This window comes from Muscardinus avellanarius, assembly GCF_963383645.1.
Source record: "Muscardinus avellanarius genome assembly, chromosome: 4".
Classification (NCBI taxonomy): domain Eukaryota; kingdom Metazoa; phylum Chordata; class Mammalia; order Rodentia; family Gliridae; genus Muscardinus; species Muscardinus avellanarius.
In genome coordinates, this window is record NC_137789.1 from 136,917,126 (window position 1) to 136,935,313 (window position 18,188).

An 18,188-nucleotide genomic window follows, 5' to 3' on the forward strand; every position below is an offset into this window, starting at 1 on the left:
CACACCGTTAACAGGTTTAGAGGCCAGGACACTGAGCTAGTCTGGACTTTAAAGTTCTTGAACTTTGTAGGGGCTGGAGATGTAGCGCAGTGGTAGAATGCTTGACTGGCATGAGGCCCTAAGTTTATTCTCAACAAAAGTTCTTCAACTCCACTAGCTGCTTACTTTGGGCAAATATTTTCAATTTTCTGGGGCTGTTTTCTATTTTGTAAAATAAGATTAATACGAGCTACCTGCCTGGTTGTAGGAAGCAAAGTAGTATGGAAATAATTTCGTCAGTGTGTTTGAGACACAAAGTAGTTTTCTTTCTTTCATTATCCATGAACCTCATAAAATGTATTTGCAAGCAATTGCCACTTCAGCTCAATCCTGGAAATTAAAAGGAATTATTTTGACACCTGCTAAAATTTAGGGTTTCAGTTTATCAGCATCAGAGCAAGGCCAGTGATTTCCTCTACCTGCCTCTGATGGAGGAGCCCAGTGGCTCTTGCTTTACTGAGCTGTGGGTAATGTGTCCTTAACTACAAGAGAGTCTTCTTAGAAACTTAGGCTAGGTGTGGGATGAGCTCACAAATTGTTCTTTGCCTCCAGATATCTTGTATGTATTCACTGCTAGCTTTTCAGAACTTGGGCAAAATCTCACAGGTAGAGCCAGGATCAGGAGAGGCAAAGAGAGGTCTTTCTTTTCCCTCCCTCCCTTTCTTATTTCCTTCCTCCCCCTCCTCCCTCCCCCTCCCTCCTCCCTCCTCCCTCCTCCTCCTCCTCCTCCTCTTCCTCCTCCTCCTCCTCCTCCTCCTCCTCCTCCTCCTCCTCCTTCTTCTTCTTCTTCTTCTTCTTCTTCTTCTTCTTCTTTCTCTTTCTTTTTTTCTTTCTTTCTTTCTCTTCTTTCTTTCACAATGGAGATTGAACTCTGGGCTATATCTCCAGCAGTATTTTATTTTTTAAATTATGTTCAAACAGGGTCTCACTAGGTTGGTGAGACTGGCCATAAATCCATGATCCTCCAGTTCCAGCCTCCCAAATACTGGGATTACAGCTGTATATCACCAAGCCTAGCTAAGGAGAAGGTATTTCGAGTGCAAATTTTAAGCTGCCATTCACTCTCAGGGCCATGCAAAATTTCAACACTCCTAATCTTTTTTTCTGTCTGTTATAGCATGAGAAAGTTTGGCCTTATTAAAAAAAAAAAAACATACTCATACAGAGATGTGGCCAAATGTCTAAGTGATATAAGAAGGAGGACTTTGGATGGGAAGGAATAAGTATTACCCTGGTCAATTTTTATTAATCTCCCTTGTAATGCATGTTGTGATTTAAATGCCCATGCTTCATGGATTCTTGCTGTAGAGAAGTTTCTACCAAAGTGGCACCCGAATGTCCAAAGCAAGGGGTGCTTTTCCGGGTTTTGTTTGTGTGATATTGTTTTTGCCAGCTCCCTGAACTTCCCAGTCTGCAGCGATGTCTCCCCAGGTTAAATTATCCTAACCCCTCTGCCCTGCCAGAGTACAGTCATTCAAAAATTGAATTTGGGACAGGAAGGGCATCAGAGTGTACTTGTTCCAGGAGTCTGCGACCGCCAGCCACAGAGTGGCAACTGTGAGGACTGGGCGCTGTGCAGACATCTGGAGACCATGTCTGGGGATGCAACCAGGTCCTTGGGGAAAGGTAAGTCCTCTGGATCATGGCCCACGGGCTTAGAGCTCCATCTGTTGGGGACTCAGGCTCTGGAGAGCAGCTGCTGGGCCTTGGCTGTGGGTCAGTGGAGCAAGAAGGGACTCGGAGGACTTCCTGTAACCAAAGGTGTCCTCTGTGGGGCTGGGGAGGTGGAGTGCTCAGAGCCCTCCTAGGATCCCAGGGAGGGGAGTGAGCCATCTCCCCACGGAGCTAACCAGCCTCTCACCCCCCACCCTGTAGGAAGCTTTCCCCCAGGGCCAGTCCCTGAGGGTATGATCCGTGTCTACAGCATGAGGTTCTGCCCCTACTCTCACAGGACACGCCTGGTCCTCAAGGCCAAAGGCATCAGGTGAGAAGCTAGATCCCAGTGCTCCTTGAGTCCTAAGCCCTACAGACATGGGGGGGGGGTGTGTTAAACTCTGGGGCGCTTTCAGATATTAGAAGGAGCTCCTGGTCTTCTTTTTATTAGGCCGAGTCAACCAGTCTCCTCTGAAATGCATGTCGGGATTTAAATGCCCACTCTTTATGGATTCTTGGTGTGGAGGAGGACTCACTGAATATGGTATACCAACATCTAAAGCAAGGGAGGCTTCCCAGGCCCTCCTGGAATGCAGAGCTCTTTTTGGAGTGGCGTCTTCATGAAAGTTCTAGATAACACAGAGCAGACTGGATGATTATGTCACGAACTGTTCTGCTCCTCTAATGTTTGTTTGGGAAGAGCAGAGCCCAGGCCAGGGAGGCCTTTCCTGATCCCCTTCAGGATTCCCCCTCCCCACACCCGGGTGTTCTAGGTCAACTCTTGGATTTCATTGTTGCCCTTACTGCAGCCAAAATTTTCTTATTTATTCATCTGTCTTTTGCCAACTCCCACTCCTTCAATTTCCCCCACAACCCCTCATATTGCCCATCCCCAAAATGTGAGGTTCGGGACTTTGTCATTCATTCATGGGCTAGAAGAGAGCTTGACACATAGTAAGCATAAAAAAAAATGTTGAAGAAACAGATAGTTCCAAACACTGAAATAGAAGTAATTGTTATCAAGAGGTATCTGGAAGGTTCAGGAGGAAATTGGCAAAACTAGCTCCTTCAGTTCTGGATTTGGAAGGCGGGGTAACTTTGCTGGAATGTGGACTACGCAATGCAACTGGCCTGGAGCCAAAGAGTTGAGAAGGTGTTGCTCCAGGCCCTGACTTTTGTCTTGGAGAGCCCCTCATTAGGGGATAACTATAGAGTTTCAGACTTAATTCAGAGAATACAAAGGCCAATATAAGGATTCTTTAGATCTGGGCATGGTGGTACACGCCTGAAATCCAGTCCTTGGGAGACTGAGACAGGAGGATTGCAGATTTGAGGACAGCCTCAGTAACTGAGCAAGGCTCTCAGCAACCTAGCAAGACCGTTTTAAAACAAAAAACAAAAAGGGCTACGAGTGTAGCTTGGAGGTAGAAGCTCCTGGGTTCAATCCCCAAAATGACAAGGAAAAAAGGAAAAAGAAAAATGTATGTAAACCAGACTTGGTGGCACACGCTTGTAATCCCAGGACTTGGGAAGCTGAGACAGGAGGATTGCAGGTTCATGGCGAGCCTCAGCAACCTAGTGTGGTCCTCCGCAACTTAGTGAGACCTTGTTTCAAAATAAAGAATAAAAAATAGGGCTGGAGGTGCAGCCTGGAGGTAGAATGCCCCTGGGTTCCATCCCCAGCACCCCCCCCACACACACACACCAGTAGCATCTCCTCCCCCAATCACTTGTGACAAACAAAAAATATTTCCTTGTCATTTGTCCCTTGGGGAGAAGGACAAAAGTCACTTGGCTGAAACCACTCCTTTAAGACAGGCTCAGACTGAGCGACAAATGCCCCCATTTGTTTTCTTTAATCTTTTAAGAAATATGTGCCTGCCTCCGGTGATGTTACGGGATTGAGCCTCGATTAGTAATTAGTAAGAATTTAAAAGCATTGCATGTTAATGTGCGAGGCGCCATCTCCAACACTCTAAACAATGTGCTCCTTCCCCTTTTCCCACTAAGGACCCTGAGCGCAGATTGGTGAGGGAGGGGGCGCGGCTAAGGTCTCCAGCTGGACTGTCCGGTTTGATGCCTCAGCTTATACTCTTTACTGTTGGCATTTGTCATGTTCTGTCTTGAGCTATTAATACCAGGTTTGTTTTTTTGAGTTTTAAAGCATCCTAAGCCATCTTATGCTGTGGTAAGGGATGTATGCTCTGAGTTAGTCTTTCGGCTCTGATCTTGGCTCTGCTGTTTCTTAGTGGAAGGTGGATATGAGATGTGTGTGTGTGTTTTTTTTTTTTAGTGAATGTATTTTAATTAATTTATTTATTTTGTGGTACTGGGGATTGAACCTAGGGGCATTTTACCTCTGAGCTGCAGCCCAGCCCTTTTTATTTTTTATTTTTTGCTTTGAGACAGGGTTCCATTAGGTTGTTGAGAGTCTCACTATGTTGCTAGGGCCGTCTTTGAACCTGCAATCCTCCCGTCTCAGTCCCCACCCCCCAAGTACTGGGATTATAGGCATGACAGCCATGCTGGACTCTCCTTGAGTCTTATTTCCCATAAAGTAAACCTATTCTGTGGGGAATCGTGAGGAAGGATCCAGACAAGGTCTAGAAAACATCTAACGCCTCTTCCTGCAGGAATGAAGACAGCGATGTTATGCAATTTGTACCAAACTTAAACTCTAAAAAAGGCTAATATAATTACAATCTCTAATTTTATAAACGGATTGTTTCTCTTTGAGATGAATGTCTGCCTGCATGTGCCTCTCATTTGTGTTCTTTTTTTTTGCCCTTTGCTTTTTAAGACATGAAGTTATCAACATTAACCTAAAAGACAAGCCTGACTGGTACTATACAAAACACCCTTTTGGCCAAATTCCTGTCCTGGAGAATAGCCAATGTCAACTGATCTATGAATCTGTCATTACCTGTGAGTACCTGGACGACGCCTATCCAGGAAGGAGGCTGTTCCCATATGACCCTTATGAGCGAGCTCGCCAAAAGATGTTGCTGGAGCTGTTTTCTAAGGTATGACCAGTTTTAAAAAGCCGCTTACACTCGGTTTTGCTTTGTATGTATTTCCCAAACTTCAACCTGTTATAATCATTGGTGAAATTTGATTCATTTTAATACCACATGAACTTCCAGGGAATAATTGACATGGAGTTAAAGTAGGGTATAACCACGGATAGTAAAGGCTAAAGGCTTTAATTTTGGGGAGCTGGGAGTGGCGGCACACTCCTATAATCCCATACTTGGGAGGCTGAGACAGGCAGATTGCAGGTTCACAGCAATCCTTAGCTACTTAGTAAGCCTAAGCAACCTGTTTCAAAATAAAACGTTAAAAGGTCTGGGAGTATAGGTTGGAAATAGAATGCACCTGAGTTCAATCTCTAGTACAAATAATAATTTAAATAATTTCAACCAACAGTCTTGGGAGTTATAGTAATGGTCATGCAACTTGAAATAGAATACCGAAAGACCAAAAACAGGATCCCTTAAAGGGAGTATTTCTTAGGCTCTGGGAGGAAGAAGGTTATGCATGGAAGGGGATTGCCCTTAAATAAGGCAAAAGTGCCAGCTGTCCAGGAAAATGTGAAGAACAGAAGGAACAGGAAGCTATTGCTTATGAAAAAAGGTGCCGGTGATTGCTGGGTGTAGTGGCGCACTCAAGGGCAGCCGCGGCAAGTTAGTGAGACTCGCTTCAAAATAAAAACTATGGCTGGGAGTGTAGCTCAGAGGTAGAATGCCCAGTACAAAAGAAAAAAGAAAAAAAGGAAGTAAGGAAGGAAAGAAAGAGGTGCTAGAGAAACTTTAATGTCATTCCCCTTTGGCAAGAAATAAAAAAAAAAACTGGATGCCATTCCTAGCTGGCATATATCAAGCACATCAGATGGGCCAAGCACTGCCCTGACTGCTGTACAAATGCCCACTTACTGCAGCCCACATCTGCCTTTTGAGGTGGGTGCAGTTATTGTACCCATTTTTCTGATGAGAACTCTGAGGCTTAAAGAGATTGAGTGTCCTGCCTAAGAATGTACAGTACAGAAACAGCTGTTCAGGTAAGGAGTGCCAGCGAACCCCTGTTAAAGCACCTTATCTTACCAGGGTGCTGTGAGCAGTGGGTTCCTGGAACCACAGAGATGTGCCCCTTGCAGGAAGCTGGGAGTCTGTCTGGGAGTGCTGGCCAGCTATGCTGAATTTATAAAGTTTTGCTTCCTTTTTAAACAGAGCAGGGACATGGAGCTCTCCTGAACTTCTCCACTAAGAAACTGTGTCCTCTAATTAGGTCCCACATCTGACCAAAGAGTGTCTGGTAGCACTGAGATGTGGAAGAGAATGTGCTGATCTGAAGACAGTCCTGCGCCAGGAACTCTGCAACCTGGAAGAGGTACAGGAGGGCCCTCTCCGAGTGGGATGAGTTGGGGAAACGAATGCAGGGCTCTGATCTGGGCCCTCTGACAGCCTCTGCTTTCAAAGGCTGATTCTTCCTACCAGACTCTGAGCAAAGTTCAGCTTCTGGTCATCTGATTGTAATTTGTGGGCGCTGGCTCTACACTGACCTGCTTTGGAATTGTTCTCGAAAGTCTGCAAAGAAGGTCTGCAGGACATGCGATGACATTATGTTCCTGAAGTGTTTATGCACACTGGTGTTGGCCAGGGATTATATTTGGCTGCCAGTAGCACCTAACTGCTGTGCATTTATCCTGTAAAAGTTTATTGTCTCACATTAAAAAAAGAAGAAAGAGCCGGGTGTGGTGGTGCACGCTTGTAATCCCAGCACTTGGGAGGCTGAGACAGGAGGATCACACAGGTTCGAAGCCAGCCTCAGCTACTTAGTGAGGCTCTCAGCAACTTAGGGAGACTCTGTTTCCAAATAAAATAGAAAATAGGTCTGGGAGTGTAGCCTGGAGGTAGAAAAGCCCCTGGGTTCTATCAGAAGGAGGAGGAGGAGGAGAAGGAGGAGGAGGAGGAGGAGGAGGGGAGGAGGAGGAGGAGGAGGAGGAGGAGGAGGAGGAGGAGGAAGAGGAGAGCTGGGTGTGTTGGTTTAAGACTGGAATTTCAGCTACTCAGGAAGCTGAGGCAGGAGAATAGCAAGTTTGAGGCTAGCCAGATCCTGTCTCAAAAATAAAATTTAAAAAGGGCCTGGGTCCGGTGCCGAGGCCTTCAAGAGTGGGATCGGAACTTGCAACACAACACACAGAGAAATATCACAGAAAATAAAAAAAATCAGATGCTTTCCCTAATATGCAAAAACTAGGAAGAAATGGGTAATAGGGAATCTAGTGGAAGAAAGGGGCCTATGGAGGAGCAATTAAGGTGACCAATCAGAGGGGATGGGATGGGGGAAGATGGAATCTCTTTAAAACACATGATGCACGTAAACAAATATATCAGTGTTAATCACTAAATCAAGCATGGGATTGAGGGAGGGGGAGAGAGTGGGATGGGGATTGGATAAAGGCTAATTGGATGATGTGTGCTTGTATATCCTCACAAGTCTTGTATTCCATTGTGATGCTTGAATACAATGTACCAATAAAAATATATTAAAAAATAAAAATATAAAAAGGGCTTGGGAGTGTAGTCCAGTGGTGGAGTGTTTGCCTAGCGTGAAGTCCTCAGTTTAATCCCCAGTACCACAAAACAAAACAAAGCGCAGCAAAAAAGCCAGAGGAAGATAGTTTTGTGATATTTTGCTGACTACTTCATGAAATTACCAAGGATTGAGGCATTCTCTCTTTCATCTTTAGTGCAAGGTTTTCATCCTCAAAATGACAAGAGAGTTTCTGGAACCGCAGCCATCGCCTCCCAGTCCAGTCTCTGAAAAGGAGACAAGGGGGGCAGGATGGCAAACAGCTATGTTCTTTAAAAGATCTTTTCCCAGCCAGGCGTGGTGGCGCACGCTTGTAATCCCCACGCTTGGGAGGCAGAGACAGGAGGATCGCGCAGGTTCGAAGCCAGCCACACGTGCTGGCTTAGGAGACCCTGTTTCCAAATAAAAATGTAAAAATAGGTCTGGGAGTGTAGTCCGGAGGTAGAAGGGCTTCCAGGAACCCCAGTACCACCACCACCAAAAAAAAGATCTTTACCCTAAATCCAATAACTGTGTACGTTTCATTGGCTAGAATTTAGTTGTAGGGTCATAGCTATCTTCAGAGAAGGCTGGGAAATTAGTTTTTAGCCAAGATACCCTGAATGGAAGCAGCATTTTGTAATTAATGAAAAGGGGGAAGGTAGGTGTGGGTGGGCAAGGAGCAACCTTGCCAGTAGGGTTCTGCTTTGCCTTGGTGGTAATGTAGCTACATAGTACTTACTCCCCACCTACAAAGGAATCTGGGAGATGCTTCTTTGACTTCCTTTATCTTTTTTCCAGAAGCTGGTTTTTTTTTTTTTTTTTTTGGTGGTACTGGGGTTCCTGGAAGCCCTTCTACCTCCGGGCTACACTCCCAGACCTATTTTTACATTTTTATTTGGAAACAGGGTCTCCTAAGCCAGCGCGCGCGGCTGGCTTCGAACCTGCGCGATCCTCCTGTCTCTGCCTCCCAAGCGCAGGGATTACAAGCGTGCGCCCCCACGCCCGGCTATTTTTATTTTGAAACAGGGTCTCACTAAGTTATAGAGGGCTTTGCTAAATTGCTGAGGCTGATATTGAACCTGCAACCCTCTTTACTAGTATTAAAGGCTACCACCATGCTCATCTTAAACTATGCTTTTTTTTTTTTTTTTGTGGGTGGTGGTACTGGGGATGGAACCCTTCTACCTCCGGGCTACTATATATATTATTTTTATTTGGAAAAGAATCTCTTAAGCCAGTGAGGCTGGCTTCGAACCTGCGCGATCCTCCTGTCTCTGCCTCCCAAGCGTGGGGATTACAAGCGTGCGCCACCACGCCCGGCGAAACTGATATTTTTTATGAATGAATTATTCCTCTATTGGCAGCCAGAAAATACAATTTTTATCCCCCTAGGGGAGGCTGATTATTAATACTCTTCCATTTGACCATCATCAAATAAAAGTAGATTAAATTTACATACACTTTACTTCCTACCTTAGATTTTTACAGTTAGGATATTTATAAACAACAAATATCAACCTTCTGTCCTGAGCCTGCAGACTGTGGCAGAAGGTGTCCTGGGTCCTAGGCTTTCCTCCCCAGGATTCCAGAACCTTATGCAAGAAGAGGACTGGTTATGGCTCCAGATCTGCTTCCCCCAGACCAGTACCACCTCGACTATGGTGTTTAACAAGGCATCTATTAAGATAGTATTTGGACAGAGAAGGGAATTGAAGCTTTAAAAAAAGAAGCTTGAAGATTTTAGCAAATTGAGAATTTTTAAAGCCTCTCTAGGTTGCTGAGGCTGGCCTCCAACCTGTAATACTCTTGTCTCAGCCCAGCCTCCCAAGTCCTGGAATCACAGGTGTGGGCCACCAGGCCCAGCTGGGTCTTCTTTTTTTTTTTTTTTTTTTGGTGGTACTGGGGTTCCTGGAAGCCCTTCTACCTCCGGGCTACACTCCCAGACCTATTTTATATATATTTTTTGAAACAGGGTCTCTTACGCCAGCGCGGCTGGCTTTGAACCTGCGTGATCCTCCCGTCTCCGCCTCCCAAGTGCAGGGATTACAAGCGTGCGCCACCACGCCCGGCCTGGGTCTTCTTATAAAAGATCAGCTGAGCTGATCTGGTCATGCCTGGTCACCTTTTCACAGATAAAAATGTGCCCAGTCAGGGACAACAAAACTCTTTGAATTTGAGGATGACTGAAAACATTTTTGGTCTGATTCCTGCCCACTTTATGTTTAGATGATGGATGAATTTTGTAAGTTACAGATTGCTGAGTGAATATATAAAGTTATGGTGGAGGCACAGATCTTTTTCAGTGGGGCTCTTTTCTGGGGCAACGAGAAGCCAGTGTTTTGTGCCAGGGACCAAGCTGCAGGCGCTTTGTACATGCCATCTCATTCTCTCTCCCCAGCCTTCTCAAGCGGACTGTACTAATCATATGTTGTAAGTCCATGTGGCCTCTCCATGCTGGCTCTGTAGCAGGTACTAGAAAATGCAAAACCAAGACACCTTCAGGAGGCTCAAAGCCCAGCCAAGGAGACGATTGGTCAGCCCCGTTAAAGCCTCAGCACGCTGCGTGCTGGGCTGCTGACGTGTGTGGTGGAGAAAGCCTCCACTGACCCTTCACGGATGGATGGGGGCACAGGGTGGGCTGGGGCCAGAAGCAAAGGGACCCTTCCACGGTGCCAAAAATTTGCTCTTGTTGGCAGAGTTGATAGGAAATAATTGAAGATTATTAGGCAGGAGAGTAAAGCAGTCAGCCCAGCAACAGTGTGAAAGACAGATGAGACGGGCCAGCAGGGCCATAGTAGAGAGCTGGAGAGGCGTTTGATGGGGAGGTTTTGTTTTTATACTGGGGATGGAACCCAGGGGCATTCTATCTCTAAGCTACACCCCCATCCCTTTTTATTTATTTGTTTTTGTTTGGAGACAGGGTCTCACTAGGTTTCTGAGTCTCACTCCGTGCGGAGGCTGGGTTTGAGCCTGCAGTCCTCTCAGCCTTCCAAGTATTAGGATTATAGGCATGCACCACCATGCCCAACTTACTTGACTGTTTTTTAAACACATTTTTTGTTCCGGCTCTTAAGTTGGCTTGTCCCGTTTATGCATATAGAAATATAACAGTTTGAAATACTGTGCCACAAACCTTTCCTGTTATGCTTTCTTCTAATGCTTTTGTGAATAGGATTGTCCTCTCTCCCTTCAGAGACGTGGTAAATAGGCATTTACATTTGCATCTGCCATTTGTCTCTCTGCTCATATTTGTCTGGTCAGCATTACTTACTCTTACAAACAGATTTGAACAAAAGAAGTAGGGCCATGAAAGGACTCTAGCCTAGAATTTTCTCTGTCCTTCTAATCTCTAAATATTGTCAAGTTATAATCTGCATTTTTCCAGGGCAGCAGGAGGGGCTTGTTCTCCCGAAGGCCTTTCTTCCAGGCTTCTTTCTAGAGGAGAAAATGGTTAGTGTTGCAGGGAATTGGCGCATCACACCGGTGGCCCATCCTCAGCTGTCTCAATGTGGCAGGGACCTGAAATTTGAAATCCTGAGACGTTCCACTTATCTTTCTGGGATTCACAAGCTTTCTACCCTGGAGATGAGTCCTTTTTTTTTTTTTTTTTTTTTTTTGGTGGTACTGGGGTTCCTGGAAACCCTTCTACCTCCGGGCTACACTCCCAGACCTATTTTTTATATGTGTGTGTGTGTATATATATATATATATATATATATATATATTGGTGGTACTGGGGTTCCTGGAAGCCCTTCTACCTCCAGGCTACGCTCCCAGACCTATTTTATATTTTTGAAACAGGGTCTCTTACGCCAGCGCGGCTGGCTTCGAACCTGCGCGAACCTCCTGTCTCCGCCTCCCAATGCGGGGATTACAAGCGTGCGCCACCACGCCGGCCTGGAGATGAGTCCTTTGATCCTGCTTCTGGATAAGGGCTTGCATTGTCCTGTTCACAAAACAGCGGGTAGCTTTGTGTCTTTTGGAAGGGAGCGGCTTCTGCTTCTTAAGAATTGTTTCCAACTAGACAAAATGCTATCTCCCTCCTCCAACAAGTGCAGAGTCCTCGCTGGGAGCCGCCACCTGCGTCAGGACTTCTTGGTGATGGTGTCAATGACGGGAGGGTCGGCAGCCGCTTCGAGGTTGGAGGCTCAATTATTGAGACTACTGAAACGGAGAGTCCAAGATCTTAAGCCGGAGTTTTTTTTTTCTTTTTTTTTTCTTTTTTTTCTTTTCTTAGAGTGCCTGGTATAAAGAAGTCTGAGGTTTGCTTCTAATGATCTTGCTTCTTTCTCCAAAGCCGCCTTCTATTATAGCCGATACTGCCTTCTCCACTGATGGCCACCAGGGGGAGCCCTGTGTGCTTCTTCCTGTGCTGACCTTAAAGGGCCGACTTTCCCTCTTCACCCTTCGCCAGCCTGGCCTTTCGTGTCCAGCCGCTGGAAACGGTGTGCGGTTGTCATACTCATCAGTTTTCCCTTATGTATTGGCATCGCACACTAGTTACTGCTTGTGGAGTGACTTTTATAAAATAGTATTTATAAAATACATTTTATAAAATAGTATTTCTAGCCCGGCATGGTGGTATACACCTGTAGTTCCAGTACTTCTGAGGCTGAGACAGAAGTATCTTACGTTCAAGGCTGGCCTGGGCAACTTAGTGAGACCCTGTTTCCAAATAAAAAATAAAAAGGGCTGGGAAAGTAGCTCAGTAGTAGAGTATCCCTGGGTTCAATCTCCAGTATCACAAAAAACACTGAAAATTTCCTTAAAATACATTTTTATAATATTCCAAAAAATAAACTCCTTTTCTGCAGAATATCTCCCCTGCGATATCTGGGATTCTAAGGGGAAAGTGATTTTGCATTCTGTAAGGTACCAGGTTTCCATAGAAGGAAGTCTCCTCCTGAGGGTCCTAAGACGACAACTGACCTCCAAAGAGGCCTAGCTGCATCCCTGGGACGCATTTGTGGAAAAAGTCAGCATTTGTGCTAGTTTATGGGGAGACAGCTCTTATATAGGAACTTTTAGATTCATTCCCTGCATGAAATTTGCCGAGAATTGCTGTCTGGGGCAGGGCTCAGGAATCTGCAGCAGTAGGTGGGGAAGTAGCTCTGGTTGCCTCGCTTGCATGAGGGCATGGTTCCATCCCTAGCACCAAAAAAGAAAAAAAATGTATCTGCAGCAGTATTAAGAACGTCAGGTATTTTTTTTCTTTCTTTTTTTTAAATTAATTTATTTTTTAAATTGGTGCATTGTAGTCATATATCAATCACATTGGAGTACAAGACTTGAGAGGATATACAAGCCCTCCTCCAGCCCCCATCCCATTCCCTCCCCCTCCCTCCATCCCACACTTCTTTGGTGATTTACTTTGATACATTTGTTTATGTACCTCCTGGGAAGAACGTCAGGTATTTCGATGTGCATGGTCTGAGTCATGCTTGGCCTAAGAGAGTTAGGGGGCATATGTGGCTTTGAGGGGCTGCTGAAGGCTTGTTGATCTGTTTCATCCATCTGTTCACGTCAGCTTTTCACTATGCCAAGTACCTTGATAACACCAGTGTTACTTTAGGGGTGTTTATATAAGGAGGTTTATGGGTCTGAAAGATCATAAATACTTAAAGGCATGCTCCTACTTTGAGTAAATGGGAAAACTTTTAGAAATATATACCAAACAAACATAATTACCAAGCAGTTATTCATTTGCAAAATTATCTCGCCCCTTTTCCAAAGGACCCTCCCCCCGCCCCAACCACCACCACCATAGGTTCTATTAAACATCTGTATCTGATTTGCTTGGCCAGGACTTTTTCTAGAACACCCTGCTCTGTAAAGCAGAAGTTATGCAGTTGCAGAAGAGTTATCTAGAATCCACACCTCTAGACTGATTCTCACTCGTGCTGCGAAGTCCAATAACGAGCTCTGGATGTACATTTCAAAGTCAGTGATTATGATTCCTGAACACAAAGGAAGCTTAGAGCTGGCTTGGAACCTATAGAAATGGGGTGACGTGCTCCTTTCCCTTCTCAGCCAGATCTTACTGACACATGACTGAAAATAGCCTCTGGTCGGGTTTTCACTGTGCAGATTTTGCTTAGTACTATCCTGTTAGCTTCTTTAACCAAAGTAATAGCACATGAGCCAGGCATGGTAGTGCACACTTGTAATGCCAGTACTTGGGAGGCTGAGACAGGAGGTTCGTGGCCAGCCTCAGCTACATAGTGAGGCCCTCTGCAACTCACTGAGACCCTATTTCAAAATAAAGAATAAAAAATAGGACTCAGAGGTAGAATGCCCATGGGTTCCATCTCCAGTTCCGAAAATATATATATATATATATATATATATATATATATATATATATATACCACCTAACATTTTTTTATGGTGTTACTGGAGATGGAACCCAGTGGCATTCTACCTCCAAGCGACATCCCCAGCCCTATTTTTTATTCTTTTTTTGAAACAGGGTCTCACTGAGATGCAAAGGGCATAAGTAGCTGAGGCTAGCCGCGAACTGCAATCCCCCTGTCTCAGCCTCCCAAATGCTGGAATTACAAGCATGCAACACCACGCCTGGCACCACCTAACACTTTTTTCCCAGACTTTCAGGGCAGGGATCAAGGGACTCCTTCATACCCCTCTGGGGAATAGATAGGCTTTAGGGAAAAAGGCTTGCTTTCCCCTCTGTGAAGGGTGGCAGGGAGGCAGAGGAGCGCCTTGATCCCCTGTCAGGATGGATGTGGTGTCTGTGGATGTAGACTGCAGGGGTCTCTACCCTCATGTACTCACTGAGCAGGGCCAGGCTTCTCCATGAGCAATCATGTCCTTCCTCACTATCAGCACTGCGGTGGGCACTGACATCACCACCAATTTGCAGATGAGAACTTTGAGTCTTGAGTGCAGAAGGAGATAAGCTGGGTTCCATGTAGGATCAGAGGTAAAGCCCAGCATAGGACCAGGCTGCTGGCTCCAGACCTCCCAGTCTTAACTGTGAGCCAAGAGCGCACCCCAGCCAAGAGGAACCAGTCCTTTGCTGGTGCCATTCCTACCCAGGAACCCAATTTACAAGTGGACTCTTAGCAAACCTCAGAGAGCCCCAGCATCTCAAGAGGGAAACACCATCGTAGCTTGCTTCCACGACGCACCTGGGCCAGCAGTCTGCATCTAGAGCAAGGGGGGAAATAGCTAGCTGGTTATGGGTTATGTAGACCAACGTGAGTAGCTTACTTGCTTTAACTAGGTAATTGGCGCCATACTCTTTGGGAAGACCTGACCCAACAACAACCTCAGCCATGCTTTTTTTTTTTTTTTTTTTTTTTCAATACTAGGGATAGAACCCAGGGGCATTCTACCTCTCCCCAATCCAATTTTTTATTTTTAATTTTTAAATTTTTCTTAATTTTTTATTTTTGGTGGTGCTGGGGTTCCTGGAAGCCCTTCTACCTCTGGGCTACACTCCCAGACCTATTTTTACATTTTTATTTGGAAACAGGGTCTCCTAAGCTAGCGGGCGCGACTGGCTTCGAACCTGCACAATCCTCCTGTCTCTGCCTCCCAAGCGCAGGGATTACAAGCGTGCGCCACCACGCCCGGCTCAATTTTGTATTTTTTTTTTTTTTGGTGGTACTGGGGTTCCTGGAAGCCCTTCTATCTCCGGGCTACACTCCCAGACCTATTCTTACATTTTTATTTGGAAACAGGGTCTCCTAAGCCAGCGCGTGCGGCTAGCTTCGAACCTGTGCGATCCTCCTGTCTCTGCCTCCCAAGCGCAGGGATTACAAGCGTGCGCCACCACGCCCGGCTCAATTTTGTATTTTTTAAACAGGGTCTCACTAAGTTGCGTTGGGCTTCACTAAGTAGCTGAGGCTGTCCACGAACCACGATCCTCCAGTTTCAGCCTCCGGAATGCTGGGATTACAAGCGTGCACCATCACGCCCAGAGGCATGTCTGCTTAAAATAAAAAAATTAAAAAAAAAAAAAAACTCAAGTGCTTTTTTTTTTTTTTTTGGGCTGTTTGTTGAGAGTTTAAAATTTTTATAGTCCATCTATCTGTGTTGATTTGGGAAACAAAAATTTTATCTTGGTGCGGAATGTTGATAATGTTGAGTAGCCAACAAAGGTGTGAGGTTCAAAGAACTTAAAGAAAAGACGGAAGCGTGTTAGAAAGGCAGCGCTGGGACTCGAGGGCCACTCAACGGTGCTGCTCTCCGCTGCCTTAGCTTTGAGCTGACTGAGAAGTAGGAAAAAGAGGAAGACCCAGGGTGACTACAATAACCCCTTTATTACAGATAAAGTGTGCTGGGAAATGGGGGTCACAGCCACAGCAAGTTGGGGTCATAACGCTGGCTTTCAGAATCAAGACGAAGCCTCCGGGTGCTGGGCAGCTGGCCCCAAGCAGGAGCAGACCTTTGGGAAGCTCAGCCTGGGGAGGAGCGAGCTCCAGGCTGGAGGAAGGGGCTGGCCGCTTCTCCCAGCTCGTCCTTGCAAATTCTCCAGTCATATGAGTGGTTCCAGTGTTGAAGAGGAGGAGGCAACAGAATGTGGCCAGGAGTGTGACCCTGAAGGAGGTGGAGAAAACCTCAGAGACACTTCATAATTGTGTCTAGAAATGTGTCAGCCACGTTGCAGAGTAACTTGCTTTTCTTCTGTTTACATTTCTAGATTCTGGACTATCAGAACACCACCTTCTTTGGTGGAGACCACATATCCATGATCGATTACCTCCTCTGGCCCTGGTTTGAGCGGCTGGATGTATATGGGATAGCCGAGTAAGACATTTGACCGTGTGGTTGCAAATGTGCTGGGTGAAGATGGCTGGGAAGGTCTGTGGGCCCCTAGCGCCCCCTGCGGACATGTCCCAGGGTGTATGTGAAACGAGATCAGGCCTTAACGCCACCGAATGTGCTTCCTCGTTCAAAACACACCTGTGCTTCTCTCTGACTGCCAGCACACTCACATATTTTCTGGAGGTCTGCAGATGAGGCCCGTGTTGCAAAAGCTCCCATAGCTGTCACCGCCTGCTCTCCTCCACAGCCCACCCCCACGGGCTGGGCTCACGGCGTTCAGCGCTTGTCTGCAGCTCCCCCAGCCCCTGACTCAGTTCTGCTGCATCACAGCAGAGATCACACACTGAGTCACGTCTCTCAGGCATCATCCCCTAGAGAGGCATGCCCTTTAAAAAAAAAAAAAAAAAGATTTTAAGCCCAGTACTTTGGAGGCTGAGATGGGAGAATCACGGATTTGACGCGAGTCTCTGAAACTTAGCTAGGCCCTCAGCAACTTAGCAAGACTGTTTTAAAATAAAAATAAAGGCCGGGCGTGGTGGCGCACGCTTGTAATCCCCGCACTTGGGAGGCTGAGACAGGAGGATCGCATGGGTTCGAAGCCAGCCTCAGCTACTTAGGGAGGCTTTCAGCAACTTAGTGAGACCCTGTTTCCAAAAAAAAAAAAAATATATATATATATAAAAAAATATAAAAAATATAAAATATACTCTGGGAGTATATCCCGGAGGTAGAAAGCCTCTGGGTTCCACCCCCAGTACCACCAAAAAATAAATAAATAAATAAAAATAAAAACAAAAAGAGCTGGATGCATAGCTTGGAGGCAGAATGCCAGCTTTGTTATCCCAAAGCTCAGGGAGACATTGGATGTGTGCCGACCCTAGCTCGATGCATGTGACCCTAGCTCGATCCCTGTCAGCCGCGTGGTGGGTGCTGGACATACATTCGTGGTGTTTAGAAATGGTCCTGCGGATCAGAAATGAAATACTTGGTTATTTAAATTCAATCTCATACATGTAAATTACAAGGACCTGTCTCCTCGGAGGACAGGGTGTTGAAACACAGATTAGAAGCTTCACGCTAGACCCGGGCTCCCCGGCCCAAATTGTACTGTGTTAACCCTTCCTGCCCTAGACCTGATTTCATGATCCCTCTTTGAAAGGTCTCTGTCAGCTCTTTTATTTCAAGTTTCCTGATCATCTTATTCATTTTAAAAATATCTTGGTAACTTCTCGCCTTTATCTTTTTCAACCCCTTCAGTAAAATCCGAAAATGACCCAAGACGGTTTGTCTTGCTGTTATCAAACGATGAAGCAGGTGCCTTATTTCCCCAGAGCTTCAGTCCACTGGCATCTCACTCTTTTATTGGAAGCAAGCAACAACTTCTATAATACAAAAACCACATACAACTGCTCCAAAAATGAGATTTCCCTACTGTGAGTGATCATGCTCGCATGATAATAACTAAGACAAAGGCATTTCCCAAGTAAACCCATTTATTTTGTTCCTTGCCAATGTAAGAGGCGGCGACTGTCCCCTTTCCCAGCACCTCCCGTATAGTATGTGCTGACACCTCTCTCTTCTCTTGCAGCTGTGTGAATCACACCCCAACGTTACGGCTCTGGATAGCAGCCATGAAGCAGGACCCCACAGTCTCTGCCCTGCTCATAGATAAGAGCATTTTCATGGGCTTCTTGAATCTCTATTTCCAGAACAACCCCAATGCCTTTGATTTTGGGCTGATTTGCTGAGCTTCACGGTCCCCCTTAGCCACCCAGAGTCCCCAACCTGTGATTCCACATCGGAGACTGTCCAGGTAGTCGATCTGTCTCTGTTCCTTTTCTTTGAGGTTTCCAATAAAAATGGAAACAGGAAATGTACTCATTCAGATACTCACTCATCTGACTCTATCGTTAGTAGCTCCTAATGATTCTGTAGAAGAATCCGGTGCTGACGTTTAAGCACGTTTGGGGAGCCGGTGTGTTTTCTTGGCTCCTTGGCCTTTGGACCAGTTTGACCTCCAGGTGACTGGTTCTGATGTTGGTTCAAGGCCCGCCTAGGGTGGGTGTCTGTCACTGGTGGGAGGAAAACTTGGGAAGAGGGAGAGGGAAGAAGAAGACACTCCATCTCCGAGT

At 45.9% G+C, this 18,188-nt stretch overlaps 1 protein-coding gene across 1 annotated transcript; it reads left to right on the forward strand.

The window, feature by feature from the left end:
- Nucleotides 1-1,631: 1,631 nt before the first annotated feature.
- Nucleotides 1,632-17,804, forward strand: LOC308261783 (glutathione S-transferase omega-2; the record flags this gene model as incomplete). The annotated part of the gene is made up of 6 exons (XM_080693907.1): nucleotides 1,632-1,665; nucleotides 1,915-2,023; nucleotides 4,493-4,715; nucleotides 5,977-6,078; nucleotides 15,932-16,038; nucleotides 17,645-17,804. The coding sequence occupies 6 exons, from the start codon at nucleotides 1,632-1,634 to the stop codon at nucleotides 17,802-17,804; spliced, it is 735 nt and encodes a 244-aa protein (XP_080550033.1).
- Nucleotides 17,805-18,188: the final 384 nt, after the last annotated feature.